Raw genomic sequence first — 13,606 nt, forward strand, 5'->3', positions numbered from 1 at the left:
TGTATAATCATATTTATGTTCAAATATATATATAGAGGCACATTAGATTGGTACGCGTTGCGCGTATTGTACACATAAATCATCCTAAATAGTTTTTCGTTTAAATTTTGTTAAATACTGTTCTGTCTGGGTAAAAAAAAGGCAACATCCTACGCATTAAGACACTTGTGGTAAGAGAGACTCGAACCATCAATCTTCTCAGCTTGCGTAAGTGTATCCTAAGGCCTACTAATTGCTTCCCACTGGTTGTCATGATAGGCCCCCCCCTCCTACAGTGCCTTCCTCCGGGCGAAAGCTACGTTATTCCGTCTGAAGTGGGCGAATGCTCGTGTGCACCAGCAGGGTGGCCAGCTCCAGCTCCTCGCTGTACTTGTTCCGCAGCGGGACACTGCGGTACCCGGTGCGAATGGCACCGAGCGGAAACACGGCCTGGCCGATAAAGTTTGGCTCACCGAACATATCCTCGTCCTGCACCTCGAAGCGGATCATGGCGAAGTGCGGGTTCGCTATCCGGAACTCGCATATTTCGTTCCAAATCGGATTCAAACCATTGTCCGCTGGAAAGAGCAAAACAAAGCAAACAAATTGAACGAGATAAGGTTTTAGTACAATTTTTAGTACAAGCACCTGGGGAATCATCAGAGGTGCGGACTTACCGATCGCTCTGGTGCGATGTTTGATGCCACTGTCGAAGGACGCACCGAGCACCTCCACCTCGACCAGGGGGCTGGTAATGTTGCGGCTGACCTTGCACAGGTTGCGCCCGCCGATGATGCGCACGTTCACAATCACCTCGCCCACACCGACGAGCGTGTTCGGGTCGGTCGGGTCGAACTCGTCGCGGAACATAAAGTCCGGCTTCAGCAGAAACCCGCAGCCACCGTTGTCCCGAAACTTGGCCTGATTTAGCTGCATCGGTTTGTCGGGCGTTTGGAAGTTGAGCGCAATCATCTGCGAGCCGCAGTTCCACAGGGCCGTCGGATGGTAGTTGGACGAATCCAACCGCTGCCCCTTCGGGTAAACCCGGCTCAGGTGGTTCCGATGGAAGCGCACGAACAGCAAGCGTGTCTCCGGCTGCAGGAAATACTTCTCAGCCTTCGTCTCCGGGAAGCTGGACATCTCGTAGAACACCCACGACGCCGGATGGTGCTTGAACGGCACGCTCCGGCAGTAGATGATGAGATCGGACATTTCCTTGGCGACGCGCGAATTGCGCTCCATTTTGCGCCGCTCGTTCTCCATGGCGCTCGCGTTCTGGGCCGCTTCCTTGATGGCGAGCATCCACTCGTACGCGAGCTCCTTCGTCTGGACGCCCACCTCGAACACGTTCTGCATCGTCGGGTTTTGGATGCGCAGTATCCGCTCGATGTCCGGATGGTTGCTGTAGGCCACCTCCACCACGGCGCCATGCACATCCAGTGAACCTGATCGAACCAAATGAATGGATATTTTATTCTATCCCTAGATATCGACCCACCGGTCCCTTACCTTTCTGCAAACTGCCCAACATCAATGGTTCGTTGGCACCTTCATCGACCAGCGTACCGTCGTCCGTCGCGCTAAGCTCCTGCACGTAGTTGGCCGGGAAGTAGTGCTGCCGTTTGCCACCGTAATCCCCCAGCCACCAGTCGGTGCCCTTCTTCACCACATTGCTTATGATGGCGTGCTTGCAGAACGACAGTTCGTCATCCCGCTGCGCTTTGTAGTCGTACAGCGCCTTGACCGTCACGTTTTCATTGGCGACCATCGCCGGGTCCATGTATCCGTAGGCTCCACTGTCCTCGGGTACCTAAGGGGAAAGGAGCAAACCCCGAATTCAGTATGATTTCGCAATCATCAGCCCAAACCCACGAACACCTACATCCATCGTGTTGATCCGGCGAATCATTTCCCGCGGAATCGGATAGCTCAGCGTTACTTTGCGGTACAGGGGATGTTTGGAGTAAAAGTTTACCAAATCGACCAGACTCTCAAACTCCATCCCACCCATCTCGTACAAGCGACCCTCCACCCGGATGCGACAGTGGATGAATTTACCGTGGGACCTAAAACAGGGAAAATGCCATTGAATGGTTCCGAGCGGTTCACGAACGGATTCGGACTATGCCTCTTACCGAAACGAGATAACGAAGGCTTTTGGTCCTTTCTCGCTCGGGCGCACCAGGAAGGCCCCATCCTGCGGGACCTGGTTGAGCACGATTTCGGACTGCTCGCGGGTCGTCGTGTGATGGTACCATTCCTTCGTTTCGTGCTTGTTCGGTTGCGGAACGGGTTCCTTCAGTGTGATGTAAAATTCCTACAATAACAAAGTTAAATGAGGAAATAAATCAAATTAATCGAAATTAACCCTTCATTTATCAGGAAAAAATAGGTAAAAAACATTAATTTAGCAAACAACTTGTGAGTGTGGATCCATTTGAGACATACGAAATACAATGCAATGACGGGGGTTGTATATGTTAGGGAATGCTTGCAACGTCGCCTACTTCATATGATTAGAAATCACGATCATTCGGTACCGTTTTGGCTGCATTTGGTATCAGTACATTATACGAAGGATACGGTAGGGCAGTACAAAGTCAATAGTGGAATTTGTACCCAAAGAAATGAATGCGCCGAACTGTTAGACACATAGAATCATTAGGTTTGTTCGAAAAACAATAGTGCTTGGACATACTGTGACCCCCTCTAACATAGAGTTAACACATAGTTTTTTGGCTAGCTAACACCTTCAAGAGCTAACCAATCAAAAGTGAAACTAAAGAAAAAGAGATCTTACCGCACTCCGGAGCGCATTCTGTCGGTAGTACATGATCAAACTGTACAGACTGTCGAACAGCACGTTCTCCATCAGGTAGTACTTCGTGACACCCTTGTCCTGCTTGAGCTTGATGCGGCAGTGGTTCGGTTTACCCTGCCTCCAGAACGACAAACAATAGTCCCCGACAAAGGTGACGCTTTCGCGCACCAGAAACGTTCCATCGCCCAGGTGCGAGAACTGCTGCAGCAGCTTTTCAGCTTCCTCGCGACCCCCGGAAAGCTTGCCGTGGAACCAGTTTTCGCCAAAGTGTAGCTCGTCATTTGAAACCAGCGTACCGTCGCGCGATCGATTGGCGAAGCCGTTTTCCTCCCGTTCGTCATCCCTTAGATCGCTATCGCGGTCGGGTCTGATGAAGGAGAATCATGGTGTTAGAGTTGGAACGAAACCAAGAAAGTGAATCCTCGAAATACTTACCGTTGACTGTCGGTATAGAAGAGCTTATGCTGCGTGAGCACGAAAAAGTGCGCATTCCAACCCTTGTCGACCGGATCCTCCAGGTACAGGATACCATTCTTGACGGTATTCCGAATGTCCAGCTCGCTCTCGTCATTTGCGCGCATCAGAATGGCCGATTCCTTGCCCGCCTCGTCCACCACCATGATGCCGTTCTCGGGTAGCTTTTTGTGCTTCAGTATAATCTTACGCTTCAGCTGCTGGGGCGACGGTAGCTGGGTCTCGGCCTTATCGATCGGTTGGGTGAGCAGCATCTCACCGAACACCTCCTGCATCGATTGCGCCATCCGGCGCTGTTGCGTGAGCGAACAGTTCTGCTCGATCGACAGAATGAGCGGGTACTCGGACGTAATGAACGCGTGTTCTTTGATCGTGCGGATCACGTCCATGAACTTGATGCGTGTCGTGAATGTATGCCCATGGAAAATCAGCGGCATATTGTCCGGCCCATCCCAACAGTCGAGTTCGATACACCGGCAGCCCATACGGAGGGCCCTGGCGTACGCTTCGACCGAGGACTCGCTGGAAAACTGATCACCGGTCAGGTAGGTGTTGTGGGACGACGATATCCAGTAGTGTGCCAGCGGGCGCGTCATATCCTGGTACACCGTGTCACAGCGTCGGTCCCAGATTTCATTTTGACGCGAAAATAGAAAATCTATAAACTAAAACATAATATTTTTCGTAAAATCAAACCGTTACTGAAAATTAATTTGTTTTTCTTCATTCTTACCTCATGTAAACGCAGATACGGTTCGCTAACGTCACGCGCCGGGTCTTGGATGTAATCGTTGATAAATTTGGCCACGGTTTCCTCACTGTGGCCACCGCTACCCTCTTCCTCGTTCTGCTCTTTGGTCAAAAACTTTCGAAACTCTTGCAGCGTAACCGTTTGACCATTCTGACTGTATGTCGCCATACGTATGCCATCGAAGTACTCTGGCAGCGCGCTTGGTGGCAGCACCAAGCGCTGATACAATCGGGTAAAGTCGTCGAAACCGAGCTCATTCCTACGCCGCGTGTCTACATCGTGGAACACCTCATTCAGCTTGGCGGTGGATACTTTACAATTTATCTTCGGCAGGAAGGACCGAATGTCCTTCAGACTAGCGGTGCCGTTGGCTTCCATCAGATAGAACTCCCGTCGCAGCCAGCGCTCGATCTGCAACCAGTACGGGGATGTTATCGTGTCCGAGATCAGATACTTCAGTCCTTTCAGCCACATGTCGGCCTCTTTTTCGGAGAAAGCTAAAATGATCGTGGAATGTTAAATATCTACATTCGCAAAGGGGTTTTAAAGAGGTGTACGTCCAATCTATGACCATACTCAACTTACCTACGATAGACACGGTGCGCAATTTAAAATCGTTCCCGTGCAAAATCACGAAACATTTCCGTGGTTCACTTTTCTTCGCTTCTTCGGGCCATTTTTCAAAATCCTTCGATTTTTTACCAGGTCGAACTTCCTTTACCTCGCGCAGCTCTAGAGATCCTTCGTAGTTGCTCCGGCCATTGGTCTGTACCGGGGACCATATGATCTGCAAACGAGCATAATGAGTTGAGCTTTTTCCCTGCCATATGTTAGCAAACTTTATCACTCGTCAGGCACACAAACCTGACGCGTTTCACGGCGCAGCATGAGGGTCTTCTTTTCCGGGCGCTTGCGGGGATAAAACTTTTGAATCAGTGTGCCGCGTTCCAGCTGGCAAATAATTTGTTCCATTTCACCCAGCGCCGCCAAGCAGCTGCTGGCCGTTCCTCCAATTGTGAAACTCATAATGTTATGATTTTGCGATTGCGTGGGTAGCAATTCATGCACTTTGCTATTTGGCTACACGATAAAACACTTTCAACGTTGACAGACTTTACGGTAGCGGAAGGAACCGACGTTCTTGGATAGCATTATTTCCGCTCGAAACTACTACGAAGGCAACATGTGAAAAAGAAAGTTTCTATCGCAGTGGAAAGCACTGATCGTGAAAAAAGGAAACCGTTTGTCGGATGTGAATTGTCAAATAAATGAAAAGATAATCAAGGGCAAGGTGCCAGTGATATAAGCAGGTCAACTTGGCCCATATGCATTGACGCTACTTAGAGGTTCATGAATTGTTTTCATTTAAGTGGTGAATGTATTTTAGTGATTTAAAGCTATTTTCGTTCAGTTTTAAATACACTCTGTTCCAATTGACATAGAAAAGTACTTGATCCACAATTTAGTAAAAACTATAGGCATATTTTTTCAAAGTGGTGAATAAGAATTTTTATGAACTAACCTGCTTTGCTATAGACTCCTTTGGTCGGCGAATGTCAGTCAAAAACGTGTTTTCATCCGAGAGTGCACGCTGCGTAGCATAAACAGTGCGGGTAGCATAGAAAACATGGAAGCGACTGATTCTAAATTGAATTTCCACGAGCTTGAGTTGGACGAACGTATACTGAAGGTAATTAGGTCTGCAATGCATCAAGCATGATATGTTATAACAGTATTGTTCATAACGTTCTCCCATTAGGAGATCGCTCGTTTGGGATGGCTTGAACCGACACTGGTTCAAGAGAAGGCAATCCCGTTCCTTCTCGAAGGGAAAGATGTCTTGATACGTGCTCGCACTGGTTCTGGTAAGACAGCGGCGTTTGCTGTTCCCATCATCCAGAATCTACTCGTTCGGAAAGGTGAAGATGCCGTACGTGAAACATCCGTAATAGTGATGGCCCCCAGCCAGGATTTATGCCATCAGATTACCAAGGCGTTTCAAGAACTGACATTCTCGTGCAGTACCGTGGTACGGGTAGTAGATATCTCCTCGAAGGAAGAGCAATCGACGTATCGCCACATGCTAGCTGAACATCCCGATATCGTCGTGTCGACCCCTGCAAAGTTACGCTACGTGTTGTCCGAGGGAATTCTAAACGTGCGCGAAAGTCTCCGTGCTGTCGTCATCGATGAGGCGGATTTAATGTTTTCGTTTGGTTTTGAAGAGGACTTACGCGAAGTGCTGAAGAACTTTCCCCCGGTGCACCAATCTGTGCTTTGTTCGGCTACGCTCGACGAGGACTTGATCACGTTGAAGAAAATGGTACTTCATAATCCCGTGGTTTTGAAGCTGCAGGAACCGAACGTGGCCATAGGAAGTCAAATGACACACTACAAGGTTGAGGCCGCAGAGGAAGTGGATAAGGCGGCTATACTTTTCATTCTTCTCAAACTAAAGCTGATTCAGGGCAAATGTTTAATTTTCGTCAAATCCGTTGAACGGTGTTACAGGTAAGAAAACCACAATTTGTCAATTACCGTTTCTATAAATGTTCTGTGATGAACTTCTTTCCATCCGGAGGTAGCATTAAATGATTTTCCTTGTATTATCGTTCAATGGCTGCCATATGACGTTTGGACTAATCTTCTCTCTGATTTACTGGTCTAATTTATCATAGAGTAGAGTCTGTAAGAAGAAACAAAAATTCATTAATATATCTCCTTTCCATGTGTCTTTACAGATTGAAACTATTTTTGGAACAGTTCAACATTCGTGCGTGCATCCTGAACTCCGAATTACCCATCAAAATCCGATGTCACACCGTCAGCCAGTTCAATAAGGTACGTTTCCATTTCGCTCGCCATGTATTGTTCCATTGTTAATGGATTTGGTTATGCCTTTTAGGGTCTCTACGACACGATCATTACCTCCGATGAGACGGTAGCAGTAAATCCTGCAATCAAGAACAAAAAGCGCATCAAAAAAACCTCCGCTAAGCGTCTACTGCAGGCCTCCAATGCGGAATCTGGTGTTTCACGTGGCATTGATTTTCAGTGCGTTTCATGTGTGGTAAACTTTGATTTTCCGTCGGATGTTAACTCGTACATCCATCGAGCTGGTCGTACGGCCAGAGGAAATAATACAGGCAGTGTTCTATCGTTTGTCGCCCCCGATGAGGTGGACCAGAAAGTGGAGGTTGAAAGCTTTATTCAGGGTTTTGTCGGCGATGAAACGTTTGCATTCAAGTATGTTTGTTGGTTCTGCTAAGCAATAGAGCTCCGTTAATGGAATGCTTTTTTTCCAGGAACTTCCAGTTCAACTTTGCAGACGTTGAAGCATTCCGGTACCGAGCGCTGGATGCATGGCGCGCAATTACTAAGCTTTCGATAAGGGAAGCTCGAGTAAAGGAACTGAAGACGGAAATGTTAAATTCTGAAAAGTTGACGGTACTTACGCCTCATCTATCTTGTATAAAACAACTTCTATTAATTTCTTTCTTTTCTTTTTTAGTCATTCTTCGAGGAAAATCCACGAGATTTACAAGCTTTGCGACATGACCGATCTTTGCATACGGTACACATTCAGGAGCACCTGGCAGATGTACCGGAGTACTTGGTACCACCAGCACTGAAGGCGATAATTCCCAGCAAGAAAGCACACCGCAACAAGAGGTTAACCGAGTTGAAAGTCAACGCCCAGAAAAGGAAAGCAAAATTGGAGAACCCACTGTTGATGGACGGATTAGACTATCAAAAGAAACGGATGGTTTAAGAACACAGATTTATGTCTAGATCATAATGCTAACAGATGGTTTATTAAACGAATCTACTTGCTATACCAAGCAGTTTTGTGTAGTCCGCCCCTTTTGCTTGCGTTTTCTCTTTCAAAATTGTACGCAGAATTGTCGGGATGGGCACATGAATACGGGTACCCAGGGGCGTTCCGTTATCGTCGATAAGCACCAGGTTGTTACTGTCGAACTTGGGGATTTTGGGTTTCTGAAACTGTTTCAACCCGACGAGGATGCCCTTCTTCTTTTGTCCCTTGATTGCCACCAGCACCTTGTCGCCGATCTTTCCAACGCTCTGCTTGTTATAGACGTGTATGCACTTCGGTGGTTTTCCTTCGGCCATGGCACGCTTGCCGATTTCACTGTTATCCACTACACGGAGGCGGGCCATTTTGCGAATCTCACTACAGGCGGCCGTCGTATGGATCGGCCTGGTCATTCCGGCAAGCGGCAAAAGCCGGGTCACCGAGTTGAGCAGCATTTTGCTAGGGAGTATTTACTTTTCAATGCCTTTATTTTGCGTAACACTGCCGGGGATTTTTTGATGTTTTGCTAGCCGAGAAAACTGTCAACAAACGAAGCACACGTGAAAAATAAGGTGTATAGAAGGAATCAGAAAATTAACATTTTTACAATCTTTTGTTGACGGGTTAAAAACTCTCGCATTAAAATAGGATTTTCATGTTTTTAAATCAGTAATCCTCTCGTCGTTGATCGTGGATTGTAATGTGACGACATTTTAATGTGATTTGAAACTTTCGTTACCTTGAGTGTGGTGAATCTGCTTTGACAGTTCCGAACGCCATCTTTTGCTCTTGGAAGGAACTAGTGGTGGGAAACTCAAATACCTGTTGGGACTCAGACCTTTCGATACAAATCCGATCTAAGATCCGAATCTCCGAATCAATAACATCGTATCGTATCGTATCGAATGCGATTCTTATCGTGTATAAATCGAGTCATATAGAGATATGATAAATTAGGATCAAGTCTTACGTATATCAATTCTGCATCAAATCAAATCTAATTGAATCCGCAAAATGGGATCCGTTCCTTTAGCATCCATCGAGAGAGCGATGTTCATATCTTCCGAATCCCGATTGACCCAACACTAGAACCAACAAGAGGGTAAAAAAATTACTTCGCTTTCATCTGAACATCGTGTTTCGTGACGCTCCACAGGAAGAATTGGATTTTGCACTGGTTTGGTCGTTTTGTTCAGAGAATTAACGTTTCCCCGATAAAGCCGGTCCAGGGATTGTTCGACGGTCGAACTCCGGTTACCATACACAGAGGACAAATTGGGGATTTGTGAAGAAAAACGCGGTAACAATGTCGAAGCGGCGTATCGAGGTGATGGACCCGTTCATCAGGAAGCGAAGGTAAGTATTGTCCCTTCGCGATAGGGAGAGCCCGAATATTGCACTGCGACAGTTAATTGATCGGATTGTTTCGTTCTCAAGGGAGGAGAAAGCGGCAGCAGAAAGTTCTGCCGGAGCGAGCTCGTCAAAGGCGGACTCCGGAGGAACGTCATCGGCGGGGTCAACTGGTCCATCTAAGGCACTGGGCGCCACTGGAGGCGGCGACTCGAAGAAGAATCCACTGAATGGCATGGCGTACTCGTCTCACTACTACAATCTGTACAAAAAGCGCATCACGCTACCGGTGTTCGAGTACAAGACGGATTTTATGCGGTTGCTGTCGGAGCATCAGTGCATCGTGCTCGTTGGCGAGACCGGATCCGGAAAGACAACGCAAATACCTCAATGGTGCGTCGAGTTCGCGTTGGAACAGGGTTCGAAAGCGGTCGCCTGTACGCAACCTCGTAGGGTAGCGGCGATGTCGGTGGCCCAGCGTGTGTCAGAGGAAATGGACGTTGTTCTGGGACAGGAGGTAGGTTACAGCATCCGTTTTGAGGACTGCTCGAGCCCGCGCACGGTGCTCAAGTACATGACGGACGGTATGTTGCTACGCGAAGGCATGAGCGATCCGATGCTGGAAGCGTACCAGGTCATTCTGCTCGACGAGGCTCACGAGCGAACGCTGGCTACCGATCTGTTGATGGGCGTCCTGAAAGAGATGATCCGCACGAGAAAGGATTTGAAGTTGGTTGTCATGTCCGCCACGCTGGATGCCGGAAAGTTTCAGCAGTACTTCGACAATGCACCGCTTATGAATGTTCCGGGTCGTACGCATCCAGTGGAAATCTTTTACACACCTGAACCGGAGCGCGACTACCTGGAGGCGGCCATACGCACCGTTATCCAGATTCACATGTGCGAAGAAATCGAGGGCGACATTCTGATGTTCTTGACCGGTCAGGAAGAGATCGAGGAGGCGTGCAAGCGTGTCAAGCGCGAGATCGACAACCTGGGACCGGACGTGGGTGAGCTGAAGTGCATTCCGCTCTATTCCACCCTTCCACCGCCCATGCAGCAGAAGATTTTCGAACCGGCACCCCCGAAACGTGCGAACGGTGCGATCGGTCGAAAGGTCGTGATATCGACCAACATCGCCGAAACGTCACTCACGATCGATGGCGTGGTGTTCGTGATTGATCCGGGCTTCAGTAAGCAGAAGGTGTACAATCCGCGCATTCGGGTGGAAAGTTTGCTCGTGTCCCCGATTAGCAAGGCTTCGGCGCAGCAGCGTGCCGGACGTGCCGGCCGAACCCGCCCGGGCAAGTGCTTCCGGCTGTACACCGAGAAGGCTTACAAGACGGAAATGCAAGATAACACATATCCGGAAATTTTGCGCTCCAACTTGGGTAAGTGATCAAATCGGTGTGAAAAATCAAAGATAGCTTGATTAATTTTTTGTTTTTTTTCCCTTAATTGCAGGCACGGTGGTGCTTCAATTGAAAAAGCTCGGTATCGACGATCTGGTTCACTTTGATTTTATGGATCCACCGGCGCCGGAAACATTGATGCGAGCGCTTGAGCTGCTGAACTATTTAGCCGCCCTCGACGACGACGGAAACCTGACCGATCTCGGTGCCGTAATGGCCGAGTTCCCGCTCGATCCGCAGCTGGCCAAGATGCTTATCGCGAGTTGCCAGCACAATTGCTCGAATGAAATTCTCTCCATCACCGCAATGTTGTCGGGTAAGTTTAGCGAACCAGGGTTCCCTATCGATGGATGTTTGACGTTGTGGCTTTTCCTTTTATTGTTCCAGTTCCCCAGTGCTTCATGCGCCCGAATGATATGAAAAAGGCAGCTGACGATGCAAAGATGCGATTTGCGCACGTCGATGGTGATCATCTGACGCTGTTGAATGTTTATCATGCGTTTAAGCAAAGTAAGTAGGATACTTTTACATTTCGTGGGACTCTTGTTTAATTGTTTTGTTTTTTTGTTTTCATTTACATCCAGGCAATGAAGATCCCAACTGGTGTTACGACAACTTTATCAACTTCCGATCGCTCAAATCGGCCGACAACGTGAGACAACAGCTGGCCCGCATCATGGACCGCTTCCAGCTGCAGCGCACGAGTACCGAGTTTACGTCGCGGGAATATTACTTTAACATCCGCAAAGCACTGGTACAAGGATTCTTTATGCAGGTATGGACAAAAAAAAACTTAAATAATACTTTTCTACTGGTTATATACTAATTGTCTTTCTTTCGAAGGTTGCTCATTTGGAACGCACGAAGCACTATCAAACGATAAAGGACAACCAGGTGGTGCAGCTGCATCCGTCCACGTGTCTCGATCACAAGCCCGAGTGGGTCATCTACAATGAGTTTGTGCTCACGACGAAAAACTACATCAGAACAGTAACAGATGTGAAACGTAGGTTTATAAATCCATTGGCCATAGAATGTTGTAATGAAAGGTGGTCTTATTGATTCATGTTTGTTCTTTATTTCCAGCTGAGTGGCTACTGCAGATAGCACCGCAGTACTACGATATGAACAACTTCCCGTTGTGTGAGGCCAAACGCCAGCTGGAGCTGATACTGGCTCGGATGGATTCAAAGCAGTTCCAGCAAGGGTTTTAAAACTGTGCTACGGTGAAAAGCGTGGGCAATACCTACGCATCTAGGTATTAAAACGACTCTGTATCTATACCCATAGAAAGGAACCACGTCCCCATGCTCCCACTCTCTGCCATTGCACTTCTCAACATTCAGACGATTGAGCGGCTGAAGTAACAGCTAGGAAACAACCTTCGGCTTTCCTTTCCCCCGGGTTAGGCTTGGTATGATCATATGGCTGATAAAAACAAACAAATACAACAAATAACAGTAAAACGTATTTAACGCACGTGTTTTTCATTGGATTCAGTTCTCTGTTTAAAGTAATTCTTAGGTGTTTTAGGTTTGTACATTTATAATGTGCAGTTTATTTCGGACAACCAGAAACCACTCTTATCAAGGTAATCAGCATGACATAACATAGGGTCCAGTGGTTGTACATTCGAAACACATGGTTTTATTATGGAATTACTTGCGTAGCCTTCTCTTCAGGATTTGAAGCACGACACTCCTTGCCTCGTGGGCTCGTTGTTTTGTGTTTTTTTTCTGTATTTAACATTTATCCTTTTGCAACTCCAACGAGTGCCGGGCGTATGCAGCGGTCATGCAGCTTGTAACCGATCTTGCTAACGACGACAACCGTGTTCGGTTCGACGTTCGCGACCTCCTGCTGGAACAATGCCTCGTGTAGGTTTGGATTGAATTTTTCATTCAACGGATTAACTGCTTCCAACCCGTGCCGCTTGAATACGCTGTTTAGCTGTTGGCGCGTCATCGAGAGTCCCTCGAAAAGATTCTTCAGGTGTGGGTTCTTTTCTGAAACCTAGAAAGTGGTCGGATAATGTGAGCACTAAGCTGGCTACGGTCGGGCTAAAACAAACGAACCTCCTCTTTAGGTACTGCTTCCGTGGCGTGGCCCAAGATATCCGCTACATCCAACAAATCTTTGCAGAATCCTTGAATACCGAACAGTTTTGCATCATCGATCTGCTTAGTCAGTCGCCTCCGGATGTTTTCGCTCTCTGCCAGAGCACGTTTGTATTTGTCCTGGAAGAGCGATTTATCATTACCTGTTCTAATGTGTTGCTTTGTGCCGACTTACATCGAGGGATTTGACTTTTTCCGTCAGTTCGGCCGCTTCTTTGCGTAGGTCTTCAACTTCCTGGGACAGCTTTTTCTCGTTCTCAGTTGGTTCCTCCACACGTGCCGTGTCGGTAGTGGAAAATTCTCGTCGGTTCAAGCTGGTCCCCGATCGATCCGTGTATAAAGTCCACGCTAGGCGGGTTTGTGATGGATGTTGAACATAAACGGTATGCATTCGACTGCAAGGGATAAAACGGAAAAATATAATTCACGGTGGAACGACTGTTGCCGTGCTGCTTTACAAGTTACATCATCCTATTTCACCGGCTTGCGTTGGTTTAACCGCGAGTCGGAACTGCTACTTACCTCACTAACGTTGTCGTTCCGGTGGTCGTTCTTAATCTGTCCACCTTCTGCAGCAAGCTCAACGCTGTTTTAGAACGATGCATGATGAAACAATTGAGCCAAGTAAAATGCAACTATTCGATTGTTTTTAAAGATACAACAATGTGCAATCGGAATGAACTGTCAAATAAGTTGTCAAATGCAGTGGAACAAAATATTTACCTTATGACCAAGGTTACTTCAACCATTTTGATTGAAAACTGCCAAAAAAATTACAAATTTATTAACAACTTTTTATTCTTTCCTTTAATTTTTGACAATAGACCACTCAAATGGAAGTTTTAAAAGTAACAGAAAGTGATTTTTTCGTTCTTTCTAGTTTTT

General features: G+C 47.3%; 5 protein-coding genes across 5 annotated transcripts; 2 read left to right on the forward strand and 3 right to left on the reverse strand.

Annotated features, from left to right (window-relative positions):
- Positions 1–292: 292 nt before the first annotated feature.
- On the reverse strand, positions 293–5,139 carry LOC131288169 (1-phosphatidylinositol 4,5-bisphosphate phosphodiesterase gamma-1). Its single transcript, XM_058317281.1, has 10 exons — positions 4,890–5,139; positions 4,611–4,812; positions 4,008–4,522; positions 3,236–3,939; positions 2,780–3,167; positions 2,115–2,296; positions 1,862–2,045; positions 1,518–1,780; positions 657–1,432; positions 293–557 (listed from the first exon to the last, which is right to left on the reverse strand). The coding sequence occupies exons 1-10, from the start codon at positions 5,049–5,051 to the stop codon at positions 301–303; spliced, it is 3,633 nt and encodes a 1,210-aa protein (XP_058173264.1). The 5' UTR covers positions 5,052–5,139; the 3' UTR covers positions 293–300.
- Positions 5,140–5,599: 460 nt separating this feature from the next.
- On the forward strand, positions 5,600–7,872 carry LOC131288171 (probable ATP-dependent RNA helicase DDX56). Its single transcript, XM_058317283.1, has 6 exons — positions 5,600–5,715; positions 5,785–6,536; positions 6,767–6,866; positions 6,931–7,271; positions 7,331–7,472; positions 7,537–7,872. The coding sequence occupies exons 1-6, from the start codon at positions 5,653–5,655 to the stop codon at positions 7,795–7,797; spliced, it is 1,659 nt and encodes a 552-aa protein (XP_058173266.1). The 5' UTR covers positions 5,600–5,652; the 3' UTR covers positions 7,798–7,872.
- On the reverse strand, positions 7,818–8,371 carry LOC131288173 (large ribosomal subunit protein uL14m). The gene has a single exon (XM_058317284.1). It carries the CDS (start codon positions 8,295–8,297, stop codon positions 7,842–7,844), a length of 456 nt encoding a protein of 151 aa, XP_058173267.1. The 5' UTR covers positions 8,298–8,371; the 3' UTR covers positions 7,818–7,841.
- Positions 8,372–9,004: 633 nt separating this feature from the next.
- On the forward strand, positions 9,005–12,068 carry LOC131288170 (putative pre-mRNA-splicing factor ATP-dependent RNA helicase PRP1). The gene is made up of 7 exons (XM_058317282.1): positions 9,005–9,198; positions 9,280–10,583; positions 10,657–10,920; positions 10,992–11,114; positions 11,189–11,379; positions 11,448–11,610; positions 11,691–12,068. The coding sequence occupies exons 1-7, from the start codon at positions 9,149–9,151 to the stop codon at positions 11,816–11,818; spliced, it is 2,223 nt and encodes a 740-aa protein (XP_058173265.1). The 5' UTR covers positions 9,005–9,148; the 3' UTR covers positions 11,819–12,068.
- A 72-nt stretch (positions 12,069–12,140) lies between these two features.
- On the reverse strand, positions 12,141–13,378 carry LOC131287251 (grpE protein homolog, mitochondrial). Its single transcript, XM_058316284.1, has 4 exons — positions 13,244–13,378; positions 12,897–13,116; positions 12,680–12,841; positions 12,141–12,617 (listed from the first exon to the last, which is right to left on the reverse strand). The coding sequence occupies exons 1-4, from the start codon at positions 13,324–13,326 to the stop codon at positions 12,354–12,356; spliced, it is 729 nt and encodes a 242-aa protein (XP_058172267.1). The 5' UTR covers positions 13,327–13,378; the 3' UTR covers positions 12,141–12,353.
- Between the last annotated feature and the right edge of the window lie 228 nt (positions 13,379–13,606).

The sequence above is a fragment of the Anopheles ziemanni genome, chromosome 3 (assembly GCF_943734765.1).
Source record: "Anopheles ziemanni chromosome 3, idAnoZiCoDA_A2_x.2, whole genome shotgun sequence".
Taxonomy (NCBI): domain Eukaryota; kingdom Metazoa; phylum Arthropoda; class Insecta; order Diptera; family Culicidae; genus Anopheles; species Anopheles ziemanni.

Coding starts and splice junctions, on each gene's coding strand:
- LOC131288173 (XM_058317284.1), bottom strand. CDS start 8,297: ATGCTGCTCAACTCGGTGACCCGGCTTTTGCCGCTTGCCGGAATGACC.
- LOC131288170 (XM_058317282.1), top strand. CDS start 9,149: ATGTCGAAGCGGCGTATCGAGGTGATGGACCCGTTCATCAGGAAGCGA. Junction 10,921..10,991: donor CATCACCGCAATGTTGTCGG/GTAAGTTTAGCG, acceptor TTATTGTTCCAG/TTCCCCAGTGCTTCATGCGC. Junction 11,611..11,690: donor AACAGTAACAGATGTGAAAC/GTAGGTTTATAA, acceptor CTTTATTTCCAG/CTGAGTGGCTACTGCAGATA.
- LOC131288171 (XM_058317283.1), top strand. CDS start 5,653: ATGGAAGCGACTGATTCTAAATTGAATTTCCACGAGCTTGAGTTGGAC. Junction 5,716..5,784: donor TGGACGAACGTATACTGAAG/GTAATTAGGTCT, acceptor TTCTCCCATTAG/GAGATCGCTCGTTTGGGATG. Junction 6,537..6,766: donor TCCGTTGAACGGTGTTACAG/GTAAGAAAACCA, acceptor GTGTCTTTACAG/ATTGAAACTATTTTTGGAAC.
- LOC131287251 (XM_058316284.1), bottom strand. CDS start 13,326: ATGCATCGTTCTAAAACAGCGTTGAGCTTGCTGCAGAAGGTGGACAGA. Junction 12,842..12,896: donor AAAAAGTCAAATCCCTCGAT/GTAAGTCGGCAC, acceptor TCGCTCTTCCAG/GACAAATACAAACGTGCTCT. Junction 12,618..12,679: donor AAGCAGTACCTAAAGAGGAG/GTTCGTTTGTTT, acceptor ACCACTTTCTAG/GTTTCAGAAAAGAACCCACA.
- LOC131288169 (XM_058317281.1), bottom strand. CDS start 5,051: ATGAGTTTCACAATTGGAGGAACGGCCAGCAGCTGCTTGGCGGCGCTG. Junction 4,813..4,889: donor TGCGCCGTGAAACGCGTCAG/GTTTGTGTGCCT, acceptor GCTCGTTTGCAG/ATCATATGGTCCCCGGTACA. Junction 2,046..2,114: donor GCCTTCGTTATCTCGTTTCG/GTAAGAGGCATA, acceptor TCCCTGTTTTAG/GTCCCACGGTAAATTCATCC.